General features: G+C 45.3%; 2 protein-coding genes across 2 annotated transcripts in view; both read right to left on the bottom strand.

Annotated features, from left to right (window-relative positions):
- Positions 1–2,281: 2,281 nt before the first annotated feature.
- The window catches only part of LPCAT2 (lysophosphatidylcholine acyltransferase 2), a 36,389-nt gene continuing 18,578 nt past the window's right edge, over positions 2,282–20,092 (bottom strand). Inside the window, exons 8-15 of the mRNA XM_048515921.1 lie at positions 18,511–18,565; positions 17,156–17,238; positions 16,000–16,125; positions 15,116–15,269; positions 7,845–7,943; positions 6,377–6,518; positions 3,251–5,659; positions 2,282–3,101 (exon numbers count right to left, since the gene is read on the bottom strand). Coding sequence (XP_048371878.1) covers positions 5,433–5,659; positions 6,377–6,518; positions 7,845–7,943; positions 15,116–15,269; positions 16,000–16,125; positions 17,156–17,238; positions 18,511–18,565 — 886 coding nt within the window. The 3' untranslated portion in view covers positions 2,282–3,101; positions 3,251–5,432. The remainder of the gene's footprint in view (positions 3,102–3,250; positions 5,660–6,376; positions 6,519–7,844; positions 7,944–15,115; positions 15,270–15,999; positions 16,126–17,155; positions 17,239–18,510; positions 18,566–20,092) is intronic.
- Positions 12,112–13,449, bottom strand: CAPNS2 (calpain small subunit 2). Its single transcript, XM_048515923.1, has one exon. It carries the CDS (start codon positions 13,358–13,360, stop codon positions 12,536–12,538), a length of 825 nt encoding a protein of 274 aa, XP_048371880.1. The 5' UTR covers positions 13,361–13,449; the 3' UTR covers positions 12,112–12,535.

Raw genomic sequence — 20,092 nt, forward strand, 5'->3', positions numbered from 1 at the left:
CTCCTCCCCTGGCTCCCTCAGAATTGATTGTCAGAAGAAGGCTGAGGCCCAGCTTTATTTAAGGGTGAATTTTACTGATTTAGTGGAAATACATTGACATGTTACAGTTTTCTGGGAAGGTCCTTAGGATAGAGGAGGGAAAGGAGAAGAAGAGTTTGGATTTATATCCCCCTTTCTCTCCTGCAGGAGACTCAAAGGGGTTTACAATCTCCTTGCCCTTCCCCCTTCACAACAAACACCCTGTGAGGTGGGTGGGGCTGAGAGAGCTCCAAGAACTGTGACTAGCCCAAGGTCACCCAGCTGGCGTGTGTGGGAGTGCACAGGCTAATCTGAATTCCCCAGATAAGCCTCCACAGCTCAGGCGGCAGAGCTGGGAATCAAACCCGGTTCCTCCAGATTAGATACATGAGCTCTTAACCTCCTACGCCACTGCTGCTCCTCCTATGCCACTGAAAGCCCAATTTAATGAATAAATATATTTCAGTTAAAGGTAAAGTGTGGGACAAGATTCGTATGCCTATATAACATCACTCATATGCTACACTCATTAAGGAAGGACCACTCGGTTCCTGAGGGGACAAACGGATTGCCTTTTGGAGGGAAACATTTTCTCTGTGCGTTGGAAAGCTCAGATTTGTTGCATGTGTCATATTCCCCAGCAAAACTTCTGCTATACAAATCACGCAGCCAGAAATGCTTCCCAGCTTTCACTAAATACAAAGAAATAGCAAACGCTACCTACTGGTGGCTTTTCCTGTAAAAATATTTCCCCCTTAGCAAGTTTTATGGTGTTCTAGGCAAGCTCAGGTGTTCTCATTTAGTAGGAATTTATAAAAGAGCATATAGATAACAATTAGGTCTCTATAACATGTTATGATGGGATATTTCAACTGAGTTTGAGAGAAAGTGAGTTGCATATGTATGGAACATTGTTGAAAACTCATGGTGTGAATATTATATATTATAATAATGATAGATTTATTTGAATGTTATTTGAATTTACCTTTACAGAGTACCCATATGAAGCCAGTATAATTATATCTACAACGTGTGAGGCTGATGAAGCCATCGAAAAACGCGGATTAGGCGCAATGCGTTTTCCTCCTTGTGTTTAAAAGTGTTTAAAAGAATTTGGACTTCTGTCTGTGCACAATTTTGGACTTATCATTGAATACATACAGACTTACCTTAAGGATGCTGAATTGATGGGAGAGTATGAACTAAATACTTACCTGAATTAATACGGATGACCCTGAATTTATTTGTTATAATTGTTAAAAATAAGTTGAACTTACTGGTTGGATGTAGTCGACAAGAAATGATTGTATTTACAACCAATGAAATATATAAAAAATATGAACAATGATATAAACTCATGTATATAAACTCATAAATATACGTATTTGAAATATTAGTTATAGCCTGAGTGCAACAGTAGTGGTAGTTCTATTATTATTAATATTGACTGTTGCACCCCCTTTTCTTATGTGGTTTTAGGCAAGAAACCATATTAAGGCACTCCCCTCGCCTGAACCGCCCCCCCCCCACCATCCCCTCGGCCTCTGAAGGGTGTGATCCTTTGTGCACTGAGGAGCAAACCGTTCTCAGTGGGGCTTACTTCTGAGTAAACATGAGAGATCAGGCAGTAAGTTTGCTGCCTTTAAAATCAGCTCAGCCACCTCTGTTTGCATTTTGGCTTAATGAAATGTCAGCTTAGCCTCAGGAAAGTTTCCTTTTCGTTAACCAGGTTATAATGCTGCGGAAAAAAGAATGCAGAAACCAAACATATGTATAACAGCCATACAGGAGCAGCTATTTCAAAGTCGCATCCTGCAATTTCACCAAAGAAAGGATATTCCTTTGGAAACAGTAGGTTTTTCCTCCCAGGGTTTAGAAATCACAAGTGAATAAAAGACATTGAAATAAACACAGCTTCTTCATTTAAAGGGGGAGCTTAATACAGCAAATCTCAGGTTTCTGAAGAAACAAAGTTGAAAATTCAGGATATATTTTAGAGCCCCTTCGCTTTCTCTTCACCTATTTAATTCTTTTAAGAGCTCCGAAATAATCGCATCACTCTTGTGACTATTTTCCAAGCAGTCTTTCAGTCACAAAGGTGAACTCTGTTTCCAATATCTGCTTCTCACTGTACACAGCGGAGGAGTCTTCCTTCCTGTGAAGACTTCCACATCTGTACAACCTTTGGCTTTAGGTTTTCCTGAAGAGCTCATGGCTTTGTTTGGACCCCACAGTCGACAATTAGCATAGACAACCCATTAACTTTCTTTCACAAAACATTTTATTTGAGACACAAGAACCTCAAGAGCCACAACATCTGAGGGGGGGACCCAGACAACAAAACACAGCATCACACAAGAGTAATCACTAATAAATTCAAAATGCCATTGGAAACCTGGTGTTCTTACCTGATAGGGAAACCTCCAAAATGCATTTCCATATTTTTTTACTCTTCCATTTCACCTGATCACAGAAACATCTGCACCTATCTGTTCCATGAGAGTTTACCCCCCAAGTAAATTTCAGTGCCTAAATAATTGCGTCTTCTCTTCAAACCCTTCTTTATTCCCTTGCATGGTGTGTCAAAAGTCACAGTGCAAAAGATGATTAAAATACACATGTGTTCACAGAGCTTAAACACACCTAACAGTATTGAAACTGACGTTAAACGTGCTCATGATGGTGTTAATTTATGGCCAGCAATTACAGTGGAGATTTTTTAAAATAAAGTCCCATTTCTTTTTTCCAACCCCCCCCCCCCACCAATTGGTGTTATTTGGTCCATTTCTATTCCACTCATTGGCCCCTTCCGCACACGCAAAATAATGCATTTTCAAACCACTTTCACAACTGTTTGCAAGTGGATTTTGCTATTCTGCACAGCTTCAAAGAGCACTGAAAGCAGTTTGAAAGTGCATTATTCTGCATGTGCAGAATGAGCCATTGTCCCCAAAAAGTCATACTGAGGAAGGCTGTTAACAATAGGCTGTTGGGGGGGGGGGGGTTGTTAGTTCATCGGGTTGCCATAGCTTGGAAGTGACAACAACTCTTAATGTGCACAAGTAGAAGAGCAAGGTATGAGTCTAGCGCAGAGGTCTGCAACCTGCGGCTCTCCAGATGTTCATGGACTACCAATCCCATCAGCCCCTGCCAGCATGGCCAATTGGCCATGGTGGCAGGGGCTGATGGGGATTGTAGTCCACGAACATCTGGAGAGCCACAGGTTGCAGACCCCTGGTCTAGCAGAACCTTAATGCCCAACAACATTTCAAGGCATAAGCTTTCGAGAGTCTGATGACGTGAACTTTGACTCTCAAAAGCTGATAGTACCCTGGATATCTTGCCGGTCTCTAAAGTGCGCCTAGACTCAAACGTTGCTCTTCTACACCTGACCAACGAGGCTACCTACTTGAGACAACAGAGAGAGAAAAAAATCCTATAATTTACTCCTATTTCCAGCAGCAAACCAGCTGCAAACACACAAGGAAAATTCACTTCATACGCAGTGACAGATCAGACAGGTATTACTGAGGTAACTCACAACTTCAGCAGAGTGCAAGAATACAGTACTATGGCTTTGCAAGATTAAAAGACCCTGAGGAAAAGAAGAGTTACTACTATACAGGCTTGACTGTAGCCTTTCTCAGCGAGTAACCCTCGCTGTAGAAAGTAGGAAGGGGGATGACGCTTTGCACAGCAGTTAAAGTGGCTTTGATAAGAAAGAAAACAACTCATACCGAGACATCGTACAATGGTTCTTGTGCAGGCGAGGTATCAGAACGGGGCGATTGAACTTCCACACGGTTACAGTCGTCAAGTCCCAAGTTCTTAGGAGCCTTGACATCACAAACAGGCATTTGCAATTTACATGAAGACAGAAAACTGCTTGTACTATTGGCTGGTTAAGGTCCGTGTTGTCTACTTCACCCGGTGGCACTTTGAGGTCTCAGGTGAAGGTCTTCTAGTTCACCCGCTGCTTGACCCTTTTAAAGAGGAGATGGCCAAAACTGGATCTAGGACTTGTTGCGTGCAAAGCAGATTTGCTATCGCTGAGACGTGGCCCCTCCCCATTCAACTAAGCTCCCCTTGAAAGATCTGGAGGGAAATAGGGAAACTTCCAGAAAGCCACAAAACCTTGCTCTACTTACGCACCCATTTTTCTTCAACTATAGCCCAGGTTAGCCCAGTCTCATCAAATCTTGGAAACTAAGCAGGGTCAGTCCTTGTTAGGGCTGGGAGACCACCAAGGAAATCTAAGGTCACTATGCAGAGGGAGAAATGGCAACCCGCCTCTGCTTCTCCCTTTGCATTGAAAGGTCCTTGCTGGGGTCTCCATCAGTCAGTTGAGACTTGATGGACTTTCCAGGACCAGTCACAAAACTTGCTAGCCTTTCGGAAAGGACAGATGCTTCCAAAGGGCAGGTTAGAGCTTGAAAACAGAAAAAGATCTGAAGATCCTCTGAAGATGCTAGCCACAGATGCAGGCGAAACATCAGGAGAGAATGCTGCTAGAACACGGCCCTACAGCCCGGAAACCACACAGCACCCCAAGTCTAGGAATGTTGGAACATTTTGCAAGTTGAACAACATCAAAGATCTAACAGAGATCATATTGAGGGCTCTGCTTTATTGGTTGCATTTGCAAATGATTGGGCGGCCATGTAAAATACATGGTTCCCTATCAGGCACACTGTTTTACCCACTCCCAATCTGAAATAGAAAGGAAGGGACATCCTAGTCAGCTCTTCCTAGACAACCACAATATCCTTCCTTCACATTTCTCCAAGAAGGCATATGATGGCCAGTCAAGAAGAACAAAATGGCCGTCCAGCTAACTACTCCATAATGAACAGAAGTGGAAATAAACAAAGGCACAGACCTGTGGTGGGAAACAGGAAGTGTGTGTATGGGGGGCGGGGTTAAAAATGAGTGGCTAAGCAAGAAAAGGACATCACTGGTTTTTTCCCACCACACTGACCATTCCAAAAAAGGTAAGGCCCAGCCTTCTTCAGACCCAAGAAGTTTGAGCCCAGTTCTTCAAACAAAAAGGTCTGATACTGAGAAAACCGTTTGCTAGTCCAGAAACAAATCTGCAGTTGGGCAGAAATTCCTGCCTTGAAGCAACCGAAAAGGAAAAAAAAGGGCTTATGGAAGAAAGCAGATGCTGTACCACGTTTCATTTTGTGTGCTGGTACCAAAAGTACACAGTTCTTAACTGAACATAGCCGACATGGCAAAAAAAGTAATAATTTATTAAGTAAAAAAGCAACGTTGATGCATAAGTTTTTTTAAAAAGTAGTTCATTTGTTTCTCTTTGCTTTGCGTGACCAGTTTCCGGAGCAGCTGGATGTTTTTCAAAACAAAATCCTTGATAAGATCCTACATGTACATATTTTTGAGACAGTCATTGCGGTTCAGTCATCCTTTTTGTCCAAGGAACCTGCATTGTCATCTTCACTGTTCTGAGGATAGATTTTATTGCTTGGGCCCGAGATCTTTTTCGATACCGGCGTTTTTGGAGCGGGGGAGACAGGGTCATTAACTTCCGACGGGATCTGTACTTGGCATCGCTGTAGCTCAAGATAGGTGGTGAACAGCTTGGCATATTCGGGATGTTTTAGGGCAAAATCTTTGAACTCCTCTGAAAATTAAAAAAATACACCTGTTTTTTTCTGATATTGTGCAGAACATAATCCACAAAAGAGGAAATAAATTGCAAGCTGGGTCACTTCTAGTTTCAAGTCAACTGCTTGAAACCAAGCAACAATGAACTCAGAGTTGTCGAAGCCAGATTCAACTGGTTGTTGTGGGTTTTCTGGGCTGTATGGCCGTGGTCTGGTAAATCTTGTTCCTAACGTTTCGGCTGCATCTGTGGCTGGCATCTTCAGAGGTGTATCACAGAGGGAAGTCTGTTACACACTGTGTCCACTGGACAGACTTCCCTCTGTGATACACCTCTGAAGTTGCCAGCCACAGATGCAGGCGAAACATTAGGAACAAGATCTACCAGACCACGGCCACACAGCCTGGAAAACCCACCACAGCCAGCCGAACTCAAGAGTTGTTCCATGTTGAGGATTAGGAAATCTGCCCAACAGATTTTTAATCTCCCCTTTTTCCAAAACATTCAAGTCGGAATACATACTTCTCTTGCTCTTGTTTTCTTAACAACTCTGTAAAGCAGATTACATTGAAAGTGACTAGCCCAAAGTTCATGGCTGGTGGACTGGATTTTAACCAATCCTAATCTACCACTACCCAATTCTGTATTCTCAAATGCCACCGTTGTCCTTATGGTTTTCTGAAAACAACCAAAAAAAAAAAAAAGGCCATGAAAACTCAACAAAGACCCTCTTACCATAAGACAGCTTATGAGTCTTGTCTGCATCTATTTCCTTAAAGAGTTTAGAGACATCGAGGTCTGGGAGTCCAAGGGATGACCGTACGACAGAGGCAAATTCATCTTCGGTTATAACTCCATCATTGTCGAGATCAAAGAGCTGGAAAAAGAATGAGGTTGAAAACAACCCTATCAAGTAAGTCAGCCCAAAGAGCAAATGGCCTGAGATACCTTCATGGATGAAATGGGGATTTGAGTTTGGCTCTGCCACGTCCTAACAGCAACACCATACTGACTGAGATCTTGGCACATTTACACCCCCAAACAAAGTGTGCTTTCCAGAGGTGAGATTCAAATGATTTAATAACCAGTTCTGGTGGTGGGATTTAAATAGTATAACAACTCATTGTTTACAATTGTTTGCAAGTGGATTTTGCTATTCCGCACAGTGAAATCCAGCTGCAAAGTGCATTAACTCATTGTTTACAATCACCATTTTAACAACTGGTTCTGCCGAAGTGGTGCGAACCTGCTGAATCCCACCACTGGTGCTTTCCCCCAATCATTCTTGGAATGCACAGATCCATTTGACATTCCAGACAGTCTCATTGCTTGTCATTAAAACCATCCATCCAACTAGCCAGTTATTTACAAATTTGTTTATAGCCAGTGTTGCCTATAACCTGTGTGGCTACGATATTGGTGCTGTGGAGCTCTCCCAGGTGACTCAGTTCCGTGCAGTGTCTGGTATGGTCCGCACAACCCCAGAGAATGATCAGAGGGACTATTGCTTATAGCTGATATTTGTTACAGAGTTCTAGAAATAAAAACCCTCCCTCCCAGAAAAAAAAGACTGACAGCCAGCATCATATTATATTGGACCTTAGGACACTTCCGCACATGCAGAATAATGCACTTTCAATCCACTTTCAATGCACTTTGCCGCTGGATTTTACTGTGTGGAATAGCAAAATCCACTTGCAAACAATTGTGAAAGTGAACTGAAAGTGCATTATTCTGCAAGTGTGGAAGGAGCCTTACTGAAGGAAGAGAGAGAGGATGTGGCAGTGCAGATTGCCACATATGAAGCTGTCTTACAGAGTTACTCCCTTGGTGCATCTAGCTCAGTACTGAATACTCAGAGTAGCTCTGTGGAGACTCAGCAAGAGAAAGATCACTCCCCCTGTGCGTGATCTTTTACCTGGATATGCCACGAATAACTGTGGGATTTCCTCCATGTAAAATGTGTGATCTACCATTGAGCACATGCAACCTTAAGCGGCAGCCAATAATGTGCAGTTCTGCTTGGAGAAGCACCCAGAAAAATATACCAGTCCTTGATTCTTTTTGCATAAGCAGCTGCTCTTTGAGCTGGAAAGTCTGGCTGTCAGTAGGCAAGGCAAGAGTTAAGAAAAGAGTGTTGCTCTTAGAGGAGTTAGTTACTTTAAATGTTTGTGGCTCTACTGTGGATAGGCAATATACTTACTTGGAAGGCCATGTGGATGGTTTCTTCCGTGTTGGCAGGATTGCATAAAACAGACAACCCGATCACATATTCTCTGAAGTCTATGGTGCCATCTCCGTTCTGGAAGGAAGAAAAGGGAAATCCTAATTAACTTGGAAACAGGATGGTGGTTTTTCTTAGCACTTTTTTCCTTTTTTTAACTACAAGGGAATGCCCCCTCCTGCACTTAAAAAGGGAGCACCGGGCTTTCCCACCAACATCTCAAATGGCAGGAAAAAACAAAAACTTTGCTCAACTCATTTGTATGGAAGGGCAGAGAAAGCCAGGTTGTAAAATGTGCACATTTCTAACCACACTGCAGGGAAGGCCTCTCAGGAAACTGGACTGGAAGATTTGAGCCACAGTCCTCCAAAGAGCGAGATCACAATTTTAAAAAAGGTGCTTCTAAACTCTTAATGTTCCTTTTTCGTGATAATGCAACTTTGGCCCTTTCCGCACATGAAGAATAATGTACTTTTAATCCACTTTCAGTGCACTTTGAAGTGGATTTTGTGAAATAGCAAAATCCACTTGCAAATAATGGTGAAAGTGGATTGAAAGTGCATTATTCTGCATGTGCCAAAGTGAAGATTCCACCATCATGCCTTTAAATCACAGGTGTCAAACTTGCGGCCCTCCAGATGTTCATGAACTACAATTCCCATCAGCCCTTGCCAGTATAGCCAGTGCTCATGTTGGGAGGGACTGATGGGAACTGAAGTTCATGACCATCTGGAGGGCCACGAGTTTGACACCCCCGCTTTAAATCATCAGTTCTGGGTCCAGTGACAATAATGAAGGAAAAGGAAAATGTTCAGGGATGCTGGAACGCGTGTGATTTGGCTCGTGTTCTGCTCGATGTGTGCAAAAAGAGACCCGAATTTTCGGCAGCTGGTTCGCCAACCCATTTATGGTTTCACCTTCCCAACAGCACAAATGGCTTTTCATGCATGCATGATCTCATACAGTCTATCCCACCCATTCCTGTACTTGGCAACTAGTGGTCTCAATGAACAGTTAAATCAGTCACAAATCAGATAAATCAATGATAAACATTGCAAAAACAATCGCTATTACCAAGACTTAGGGTCTGGCTGCCATTATCGTCTCAAAGAACTCCGGAGAAAAGTGGTTTGGATCAGCTGTATTTTTTGCACTTGGGCAATTAAAAAAACAAGACCAGGTGCAAACTTGTTTGAAAGATGTTAGAATTATTAGGTGCTCGTCCAGAGCTGGATGAGAACTCTCTCAGCCCCACCTACCTCACAAGGGGGCTTTCCCCACTGACTGAGTTGAACTGGTTTCTACCTAGGTTCGCCTCAGTGAATCCCCACTGCCACCGAGCTCAACATTGTTTTGTCTCAGGTCCCCCCCCCCTCAGAACTGCGACATCCTTGTCGCAGTTATGAACTACACTTTTCTGCTGGAACAAGGTCAATACCGCTTCAAAGCTTCGAAGTGGGGAAGCATTGAAACGACACCTCATTTGTTCAACCAATCACAAGTCGCTTTTGTGGCATGCGCAGAACAGGAGAGTCGTGGCTGGCAGAAAGCGCATGTAACTGTAAACTGTGAATTGTAAAAACTGTAAAAAAAGAACACTCCCATTTCCCGCCGTAACACAAGCTCCAATCACGATCGAGGAGTGAAACAGGCACCAAGATGATCCCGCCCACTTAGCTCGGTTCCAGGGGGCCAACTCAGTTGCTGTGGGGACAGCCTGGAATCGCCCTCCACTGAAGGGAACCAAGTCGACCTTAGCTCCCTTCTGTAGTGGGGAAAGCCCCATGGTGTCTGTTGTGGGGAGAGGAAAGGCAAGGAGTTCAAAAGCGAATTTTGAGCCTCTTTACAGGAAAGAAAGGTAGGGTATAAATCAAAACTCTTCTTCTTCTTTTCCCATCCCCCTCAGTTTGATTTTGGAGCCATTGGGGTGGCAGGGCAGGCATAGATGTATTAATCCATGTCTCTGTTGTAAGCCATCCTGAGTTTGCCATGTGTGGTGCAGTGGTTAAGAACTAGGAACTCTAATTTGGAAAGTTCATTCCCCACCCCTCCTCATTGGGTTCGATTCCCCACCCCTCCACAGGAGCAGTGGACTATTATCTGGTGAACTTGACTTGTTTTTATGCTCCTGAACATGATGCCGGTGGGTGACCTTGGAATACCCACAGTTCTCTCAGAACTCTCTCAGCCCCAGCAAAAGATGTCTGTTGTGGGGAGAGGAATTTGAAAGCTGCCTTGAGTCTCCTCACAGGAGAGAAAGGCGGGACATAAATCCAGACTCTTCTTCTTTGTCTGGATTGAAATTTAAAATTGCTATCCGTTTGGATGTATGCATCGTCAGAGACACAGAGTTAATGCTTGCAAATCCAGTGCAGTGATTCACGCAGAGCCATTCGAAAACTGATCTCCTCAACAATAAGAAGGCAGACAGAACATTCCTGAGCTGGGTGGGGAGATGAGCTGTGAAAATAGGCATACTTAAAGAAAAATAGGAACAGATTTGCTGCTTCGCGCACCTGGCCAAGATGGTATGAATCATCTTTTGCAGGTTCCATTGTGTTCACAGGCGAACAGCTATGTTTAGGTCTGAGAAAGCAAACAGGGGAACCTTTTTCAAGGCTGTATAATCAAGGAGAAAATATACGTCACTGCATTCCCACAGCTCACCAACCCAGGTCAGGCAAGACGACACAAGGAAGAGACAGAGACCGTTGGTTTCTTTCCAGCCGGAAGGCTTTTTTTATCTTGTTGCTTTAGAAAACAAACGCACACTGAACAAGCAGTTGCTTTCTCTCAGACCAACTACAGAACTCTTTCTCCAGACAGCAATGCTAAACTACCACACACCACACCACACTAGTAATCCTGCCTTATCTTGGCTCACATCTCTGCAATGACTCATGAGCGCAGCAAATGTGTCCCTTTACTTTCCAAGTTCTGACCATATAAGCCACTTTGGATCCCCGTTTGAGAGAAAAGTGGGGTAAAAGTGAAGGAAATAAGTTAATAGAACTTATTAAGAAAAACTTGAAAAGCTTGTTTAGGAACGGAACAGATGTGGGGACTCAGGGAGGGGTTAGGGTTAGGGCAGTGATGGCAAACCTTTTCGAGACCGAGTGCCCAAATTGCAACCCAAAACCCATTTATTTATCACAAAGTGCCAACACGGCAATTTAACCTGAATACTGAAGTTTTAGTTTAGAAAAAAATGGTTGGCTGCGAGGCGTGCGTTACTTGGGAGTAAGCTTGGTGGTAGTAGGTGGCTTTGCTTTGAAGCAGCCGTGCAACTCTTCCAACGGGTGAATCACGACCCTAGGAGGGTTCATTCAGAAGCAAGCCCCATTGCCAGCAACCGAGCTTACTCCCAGGTAAAGGATCGCGCTTTAGTTCTTTGCATGGAAATCAGTGGGGTTTAGCAGCGCTTAACAGGGTTACCTACGCTGCTTCCTCAAAACTAGGTCTTAGGATTAATGCTAAGAGAGCCCAGCAGCCCAGGCCAGCCTAGATGTGTGTGTGTGGGGGGGGGGGGGCTTCTCTGTTTGCATGTGCCCACAGAGAGGGCTCTGAGTGCCACCTCTGGCACCCGTGCCATAGGTTTGCCACCACTGGATTAGGGTTTAATTAAGATCCCCAAAAGAAGACAGGGTATTTCCCCTTCAAGTTGAAAATCAACACATCAGGAAGAAAACTTCTTGGCCAACATTTTTCGTACTGTGCTGGTTTACAGAATAAGTTTACATCTCCTTCCCCAGAGTAAAAAATGGTACATTCTGGTCCGTTCCCTGAATTCTGACTCCATTGTAGATTTTTTTGTGATTTCCAATACATGGCATTACTTTCCCATTTCCTGCCACCAAAGAACTCCACAAACCAGCACAAATCTTGCATCAATAACTGTCCAGGTTTATTTTAACAAAGCTCCTTCTTGCTCAGAAAAGCGCAGCTATTTTGCTAGATTCAAACCCATCCTTGGGAAAATAACGCCGTTCCTAATCACCCTCCTCCCCCCCATGAAGCTTTGGTTTGTCTAGCTCCCCCCCCTCCATAAACAGAAAGGATTAATGCAATCATATTCATCACTCAAGGCAGAAAACACTCTGCACCCAATAATCAGTCCACGTGACATTTTTAATGAACTTTCAGCTCTTCCAATAAGCATGCATGCTTTTACATATTGCCCCATGCATGCGCCAGAAGTCTGTACAGCTCGCCAGTGTGTATTTTAGAGACAACTGTATTATTGTGCACAATAATACAGTTGTCTCTAAAATACACACTGGCGAGCTGTACCATTTCCGAAGTATCTTCTAATAAAACACTTTCAGATGCGTAACCGTGTTGCCGTGCAGGAGAAGAGAAAGGTTTGAGTCTAGCACTTAACAGAACAAGGTTTCCAGGATATAAGCTTGTAGTCCTTGTATCGAACGGAGCCAGTTTTGAAGCTTGAAAGCGTATACCCTGCAAATCTTCTTGGTTTTTAAGGGGCTACAGGCCTTGAATTTCATCTTCCAGCAAGATCGTGCATATTATATTGAAAGCTAAAGAATGAGAAATGAGTGCGACTGAGAAGAACCCGGTCTCAGGAGACATTCGCTTTAAGCCCAAAGGTGCTACTCGCAGTCCAAAGCTGGCCCAAGCAGTGCGCATTCCACATTGCTGGCTGCGCAGCCTCAAGAGTACATGGTCAACTGGAGCCAATCTTCCATGTTCATCCGGACCTTCCCATCTCCACGCCTGTCCAGGGCTTTGAAGGCCCGGAACATGCCGTCCAAGCGCACCAGGCAGGCGATGAAGCTGTTGAAATCCATGCTGCCGTCTTCCTCGTCAGCGTACCGGCGGATGATCAGAGCGTACAGCTGCTCGTGCAAGCGGAACCCGGCGGCCTTGAAAGCGGCCGGCAGCTGAGACCTCTCGATAGCCCCCGAGGTGGCCGAGCGGTACTGCTTGAACACGCACTGCCATTTTTTGATGTTGTTCCACAGGTACTTGAACTGCACAAAGCCCAGCTTGCCGGTCGTGTCGCTGTCCATGACCGCCACCATGCTCCGGCAGGTGTCCAAGCTGAACCCCTCGCTCTTCAAGTCTTGGTGCCGGGCCACCACCTTGTTCAGGATGCTCATCAGCTCCGTGGGGCATACCTCCATGTCGTCTCCGGCCAACTGAGCAAAGAGCCGGCGGAACTGGCGGACCTCCTCGCTCTCGCTGGCTTCCACGTTGGCAAAATGGCTCCGGGCCTCTGGCGCCGGCTCAGGGGTATACTGAGCTGCCGCCTCGCTGATTATGTTCACGAGGCCTCCAACGAACCCGGCGAAGTTCCCTCCTTTGTTGCTGCCTGAACCTCCAGACAAAAGGCCTCCGAGGCCTCTGACAAGAGCCCCTCCGGCTCCGCCGCCGCCGCCACCGATGCTGCCGCCACCGCCTCTGCTGCCGCCACCACCACCACCACCTCCCGCTGCTTTGGTGGCAGCACCAAGCAAAGCCTCCGCAAGGAACATGGTGAAAGCCCCGAGAGAGCTATGAAGCCAGCAGAAAGCTCAGCACCTTCCAAAGCCTCTGATGGTGTCTGAGCAGAGCAGGGTGTGTGTTACAAAAGCTGCTGATCCGCCAGTGCAATTAAAATCCACCCTGTCTGTACACGTCTTGCAGAGCTGGAATCCACAGGAGGGGAAAAGACCGCACCTGCTGCTACCTGCCGAATACAGTTCATTCTTCTTGTTGTGTATCTGTAGTGTCATGTTTCTTTGGCCACTTCATTCACCCTTACTTTTCGGTAGTGGTGGAAAGTGCTGTCAAGTCACAGCCAGTTTGTAGCAAACTTGAAGGCTTTTTAAAGGGAAGAGATGTTTAGAGGTGGTTTACCATGGCCTGCTTTTGCATAGAGACCCTGGCCTTCCTTGGTAATCTACTAACCAAGTACTAACCAGGGCTTAGTTTCAAAGATCTGCAGGCTTTTCATGGCAAGAGACGTTCAGAGGTGGTTTGCCACTGTCTGGTCTGTGCAGCAACCCTGGACTTCCTTGATGACCTCCTATCCAAATAGTGACTTATGGTGACCCCATAGGGTTTCCAGGAAAGAGATGTTGAGATGGTGGTTTGCCACAACAACCCTAGACTTCCTTGATGACCTCCTATCCAAATAGAGACTTATGGTGACCCCATAGGGCAGTGGTGGCAAACCTATGTCACTCCAGAAGTTCATGGATTACAATTCCCATCACCCCCTACCAGCATGGCCAATTGACCATGCTGGCAGGGGCTGATGGGAATTGTAGTCCATGAGCATCTGGAGTGCCATAGGATCGCCACCACGGCCATAGGGTTTCCAGGAAAGAGATGTTCAAAGGTGGTTTGCCACTGCCTGGTCTGTGTAGCAACCTTGGATTTCTTTGGTGGTCTCCCATCCAGGTACGAACCAAGGCCAACCCTGCTTAGCTTCTGAGATCCAACAAGATCAGGCTAGGCAGGACCGACTCAATAAAGACTACTAATCCTGCAGCTAGAGTCCACTTCTTGATCTTTGAGCCAAGACCTAACACCTTTAGACCCACCTTTTATTCACTTACCAAAGCCCAACCTGCCCATCCCCTAGGTACACGATTTTTGGACTGAAATTATATAAGCTTAGCCTAACAGTGCAGAGAAGGGCAACGAGGATGATTGAAGGATTGGAGCACCTTCCTTATGAGGAGAGGCTGCAGCGTTTGGGACTCTTTAGTTTGGAGAGGAGACGTCTGAGAGGGGATATGATTGAAGTCTATAAAATTATGCACGGGGTAGAAAATGTTGACAGAGAGAAATTTTTCTCTCTTTCTCACAATACTAGAACCAAGGGGCATTCATTGAAAATGCTGGGGGGAAGAATTAGGACTAATAAAAGGAAACACTTCTTCACGCAACGTGTGATTGGTGTTTGGAATATGCTGCCACAGGGGGTGGTGATGGCCACTAACCTGGATAGCTTTAAAAAGGGCTTGGACAGATTTATGGAGGAGAAGTCAATCTATGGCTACCAATCTTGATCCTCCTTGATCTCAGATTGCAAGTGCCTTAGCAGACCAGGTGCTCAGGAGCAGCAGCAGCAGCAGGCCATTGCTTTCACATCCTGCATGTGAGCTCCCAAAGGCACCTGGTGGGCCACTGCGAGTAGCAGAATGCTGGACTAGATGGACTCTGGTCTGATCCAGCAGGCTAGTTCTTATGTTCTAATTGTATTTTTATGTTAGCACAGAGGAGGGGAGGAGCAATCTTACCCTGTCAAAAAGTGCAAACAGTTCTTCAAGAACATCGGAAACAGGCAATTTCAAATATCGGGCAAACTCGTCAATTCGGATCCGGCCCCCTTTTGAGGCACTGGCAACGGCAGCAAACTGATCCAGTTGATCTCGGACACTGGCCCAATTGAGACTGTTGGGAAGGAGAAGGCTACGGTTAGTGGTGACTGCATTGCATGATGTTAAGCATCGGTAGAAAGACAGCAGGCGCTGGGGTCCCTCAAGGGCACCCCAGATTTGCCTCACACGGGCTAAAAACTTGCTCCGCTTCATCGAACGACAGTCTCTCAAATATTGAAGTCTGCGGATCTTTTAATATCCACTTTTACACTCCATTCATACATGACACGAATATGTCCTGCATTGAGCAGGGGGTAGAAGAAGAAGGAGGAGGAGGAGGAGGAGTTTGGATTTATATCCCCCCTTTCTCTCCTGTAGGAGACTCAAAGGGGCTTACAATCTCCTTGCCCTTCCCCACTCACAACAAACACCCTGTGAGGTGGGTGGGGCTGAGAGAGCTCCGAGAAGCTGTGACTAGCCCAAGGTCACCCAGCTGGCATGTGTGGGAGTGTACAGGCTTATCTGAATTCCCCAGATAAGCCTCCACAGCTCAGGTGGCAGAGCGGGGAATCAAACCTGGTTCCTCCAGATTAGATACATGAGCTCTTAACCTCCTATGTCACTGCTGCTGGGTAGGACTAGATGGCCTTTATTGCTCCTTCCAATTCTATGATTCTGGTTTTGGCTTTTAATAAGTATCTTTGTCTCATTTTAAAAAACACACGCACACACACATTCAGTGACACTCTTGCAAACTTTGAAAAGAGTTGGAGCATGTTTTCCGCTCAGCTCAAACTACTTACTTTAATTTCTTGCTGATCTTGGTGAACTCCACCAAACCGGCTTCCATAGGCAGAGTCAGCTGCCCTGCCGATATCATCAGCCGACAATCTTCATAAGTATGGTCCGTAACAGGTACGCCCAAAACGCTGCAATTGAAGGAAAAGCAAGTATGAAAAATGCTAGAAAAAAAATCAGCGTTTTTCAGGATCCATTTTTTTTGGCTCCTTTTTATTTCCACTTATTTTGGGGTGTGTGGAAAAACCCCAAAATTACTAACAAGGTATTTTTCAGGGTTTTTTTTTTCTGGTTCGAGGTTACAGAATGCCCACCTCTATGAGCCAGGCCCCCCCAACAAGCTCGTTCCAAATTACCCATCCTTATTTCCAAAGTGTAATCAATGCACTAGTATTTATCCATTTTTCAAAAATAAAGTTCCACATTTTGCAAAGAAGCCTGCGTACATTATTCGCCATAGCTTCCAATTGCATGCTCCATGCTTGTAACTGCTAGAAGAAGAAGAGTTTGTATTTATACCCCACCTTTCTCTCCCGTAAGCAGACTCGAGGATGCTTACAAGCCTCTTTCCCTTCCTCTCCCCACAACAGACACCTTGTGAGGTAGGTGGGGCTGAAAGAAGAACTGTGACTAGCTCAAGATTACCCAGCAGGAATGTAGGAGTATGGAAACACATCTGGTTCACCAGATAAGCCTCTGCCACTTAGGTGGAGGAGTGGGGAATCAAACCCGGTTCTCCAGATTAGAATCCACCTGCTCTTAACCACATAAGAACATAAGAACAAGCCAGCTGGATCAGACCAAAGTCCAACTAGTCCAGCTCTCTGCTACTCGCAGTGGCCCACCAGGTGCCTTTGGGAGCTCACATGCAGGATGTGAACGCAATGGCCTTCTGCGGCTGTTGCTCCCGATCACCTGGTCTGTTAAGGCATTTGCAATCTCAGATCAAGGAGGATCAAGATTGGTAGCCATAAATTGACTTCTCCTCCATAAATCTGTCCAAGCCCCTTTTAAAGCTATCCAGGTTAGTGGCCATCACGACACAACACTGGCTCTCCAATGCACAATCTGTCCCAGTAGGTCTGATCTAATGTTCTTGATCATGTATCAAAGCCAACTTAATTTTTTTTTTGTAAACCAAAGCCAAACAACCATTCCTACTTTGCCATTCTAAGACGGACGTGGTTTGCAAAAAGAGCTGGGGAATTCTTCTCTTCAAAGGTTGGACGATAGACAGGCAGAAACTGGAAGGAGTAAAAAGAAAGAGGTCTCAGAACAAAACTTATTCAATGGGGGATGATTGCAGAAGCAACAGCATTCAACCATTTCTTTTTTTTGGGGGGGGGGCAGTTAACCATCCCAAGAAGATACATCTATCAACCACTAGATGTCACTACAGGCTGCAACATTTCATTTTCAGGGCACATCTCGAAACCTTCCACAAAAGGAAATGAATTTAGCTCTACGCTTGAAATGTACAGGTCAGCTGCAGGTGCCCCATGAAGAGTTAAAGACATCAGCTTTCTTTAAAAGCTGGAAACGTTGCCTTCCTGCCTTCTTTTGACTGCACTGTCTTCTTCCTTTGTAACCTCCTTTATGTGTTTATGGGATGCCGTGGCCAAGGCTGTTTTTGGGTCTGCAAATATTTCCAGTTCTCTCGATCTAGCCCTAAAAACATTCTCCATTAGGGATCTTTGCAACCTGATTGAACTTTTTCTATTTTGCAGTCTGCCTTACAGACAGCTATAAAGAACATCAATAGTCAAATTAACAAGACTGATATGTTGGTAAAGTAAGGGGCAAGGAAGCAGGTAATTCAGGATAGGAAAACATGCAATGGGCATAATACAGCGGATAACAGGGGGAAGGAAACGTAAGCTATGGAACTATCTTCCTTCCTTGGATACCCAAACACTAGGCTACAGAATAAATTCTAAAGTTTCTTTTCAGAAGACCTGACCAGCTAAGGAGGAAACACAGTCTGGGCTAGATGATTCAAAGTAAAAAAAATATCATCCAACTAATAAAAGAGAGCAAACACCTTCATGACTCAGGCTGAAGATAGCCTCCAACCCATCATACAAGCTCTCTTGCTACCCCTCTGAAGAAAAAGAGTTTGGATTTGCACTCCTGTAAGCAAACTCAAAGGGGTTTATAAACTCCTTTCCCTTCCTCTCCCCACAACAACTTTGTGAGGCAGGTGGGGCTGAGAGAGTTTGGAGAGAACTGTGACTGGCCCAAGATCACCCAGAATGCTTCATGTGGCAGAGCAAGTAAACAAACCCAGTTCACCAGATAACAGTCTGCCACTCAGGTGGAGGAGTGGGGAATCAAACTCGGTTCTCCAGATTACAGTCCACCTGCTCTTAACCATTACACCACACTGGCTCTCTGGGATTTGTTCTGGACCCAGATACTATATAGTCAAGTTCTGCGACGAGACAATCACAGATTAGGAGGAGGATCGGAACAGTCGTCTCAGCCAGGATTAGTAGCAAGATTTCTCCAGCGCTTACCTCAATTTCTACGTTTGTGTACAACTGGCACAGTGTCAGAATCAATGCTTCTAGGCTGGAAGAGACCAAAATGCAAATTGTCATGGTTAAGCATGCAGTTACACTGCATTTGGGTGCATGAATTCTGATGGACATTCGTAGGAGCAAAAACTATCCAAAAGTTATGTTCAGTAATACTCATGCTACATGTCAGAACTGTGACTAACCCAAGGTCACCCACCAGACTTCACTTGGAGAAGTGGGGAATCGAACCCGTTTCTCCAGATTAGATTCCACCTATGTAATGGTTAAGAACAGGTGGTCTCTAATCTGGAGAAGCGGGTTTGATTCCCCACTCCTTCTCTCCTTATAAGTGGAGCTTTCCCCCTTAATCTGAAAACAATGTTGTGTCTCATACAGGGGGGAGGGGCAAGATTGGACCCCGATCTGGAATAACATCTCTAAAATATTTGAGCAGTTACACACGAGAAGCTCATGTCCGCAGGACGTCAAATTACAAAGCCCCACCCTGCCCTGCTTCCTAACCATGGGCAAGTTCACATTTTGCAACATTTGCAAACCAGAAAGACAATGGGAGAAAAGACATTGTTACTGAATGGGTGGGTAAGCATGCCCCCATTTTTAGATGCAGATAAGCAATGCCTGCTTTTCATATGCTACTGATATTAACCAAAAGCACCGAGACTGCCGATTCTGGGCTCTACTGACTCTCCGTGACAGACAGAAGCTGCATGCTGAAACATGTTATTAGCTCTAGGCACCATTTCTTATCACTTCCTGGATTCCAGGTTACTCACCTCCTCTCCCAACCCTGTCAAAGAAAGTTTTGACTCTTGAAGACACACCCCCTCAAAAATCTGATTGGTCTCTAAGATGCCACTAGGTTTGAATCCATCAGGGGTTCCCAACCTTCACTCAATCTCAGGTGAAAGAGATCAGTTGACATGGAAAAAAATAGTCACTTTGAAAGAAGAAGAACTGTTTGGATTTATATCCCCCCTTTCTCTCCTGCTGGAGACTCAAAGGGCCTTCCCCCCTCACAACAAACACCCTGTGAAGTAGGTGGGGCTGAGAGAACTCCGAGAAGCTGTGACTAGCCCAAGGTCACCCAGCTGGTGTGTGTGGGAGTGTACAGGCTAATCCAAAGTCCCCAGATGAGCCTCTACAGCTCAGTCGGCAGAGCTGGGAATCAAACGCGGTTCCTCCAGATTAGATACACGAGCTCTTAACCTCCTACGCCACTGCTGCTGGAATCTATGGCATTATGCCATATTGAAGGCACTCCCCTCCCCAAACTCCACCCACTTCAGGCTCCACCCCGAAATCCTCAGATATTTCCCAAGCCACGGCTGGCAAACCTAGGGCATATGTCGCCCCCCCCCCCCCCCGCAAGTCTATATAGTTCTTACATTTTCAAAGAAGACCAGAATCGTAACAAGGACCGAGTTCTTATACCCGTCACACACAAAAAAGGGAATCTGGCATAAAGTGTAACCACCAAGAACAGAAGTTTGAAATAGGAAGGAAGCTTGTGGCTGATGTGTCATTTTGACATATTGTTTGGTAACCCAGCAGGCTGTTG

This window comes from Sphaerodactylus townsendi, linkage group LG14, assembly GCF_021028975.2.
Source record: "Sphaerodactylus townsendi isolate TG3544 linkage group LG14, MPM_Stown_v2.3, whole genome shotgun sequence".
Taxonomy (NCBI): domain Eukaryota; kingdom Metazoa; phylum Chordata; class Lepidosauria; order Squamata; family Sphaerodactylidae; genus Sphaerodactylus; species Sphaerodactylus townsendi.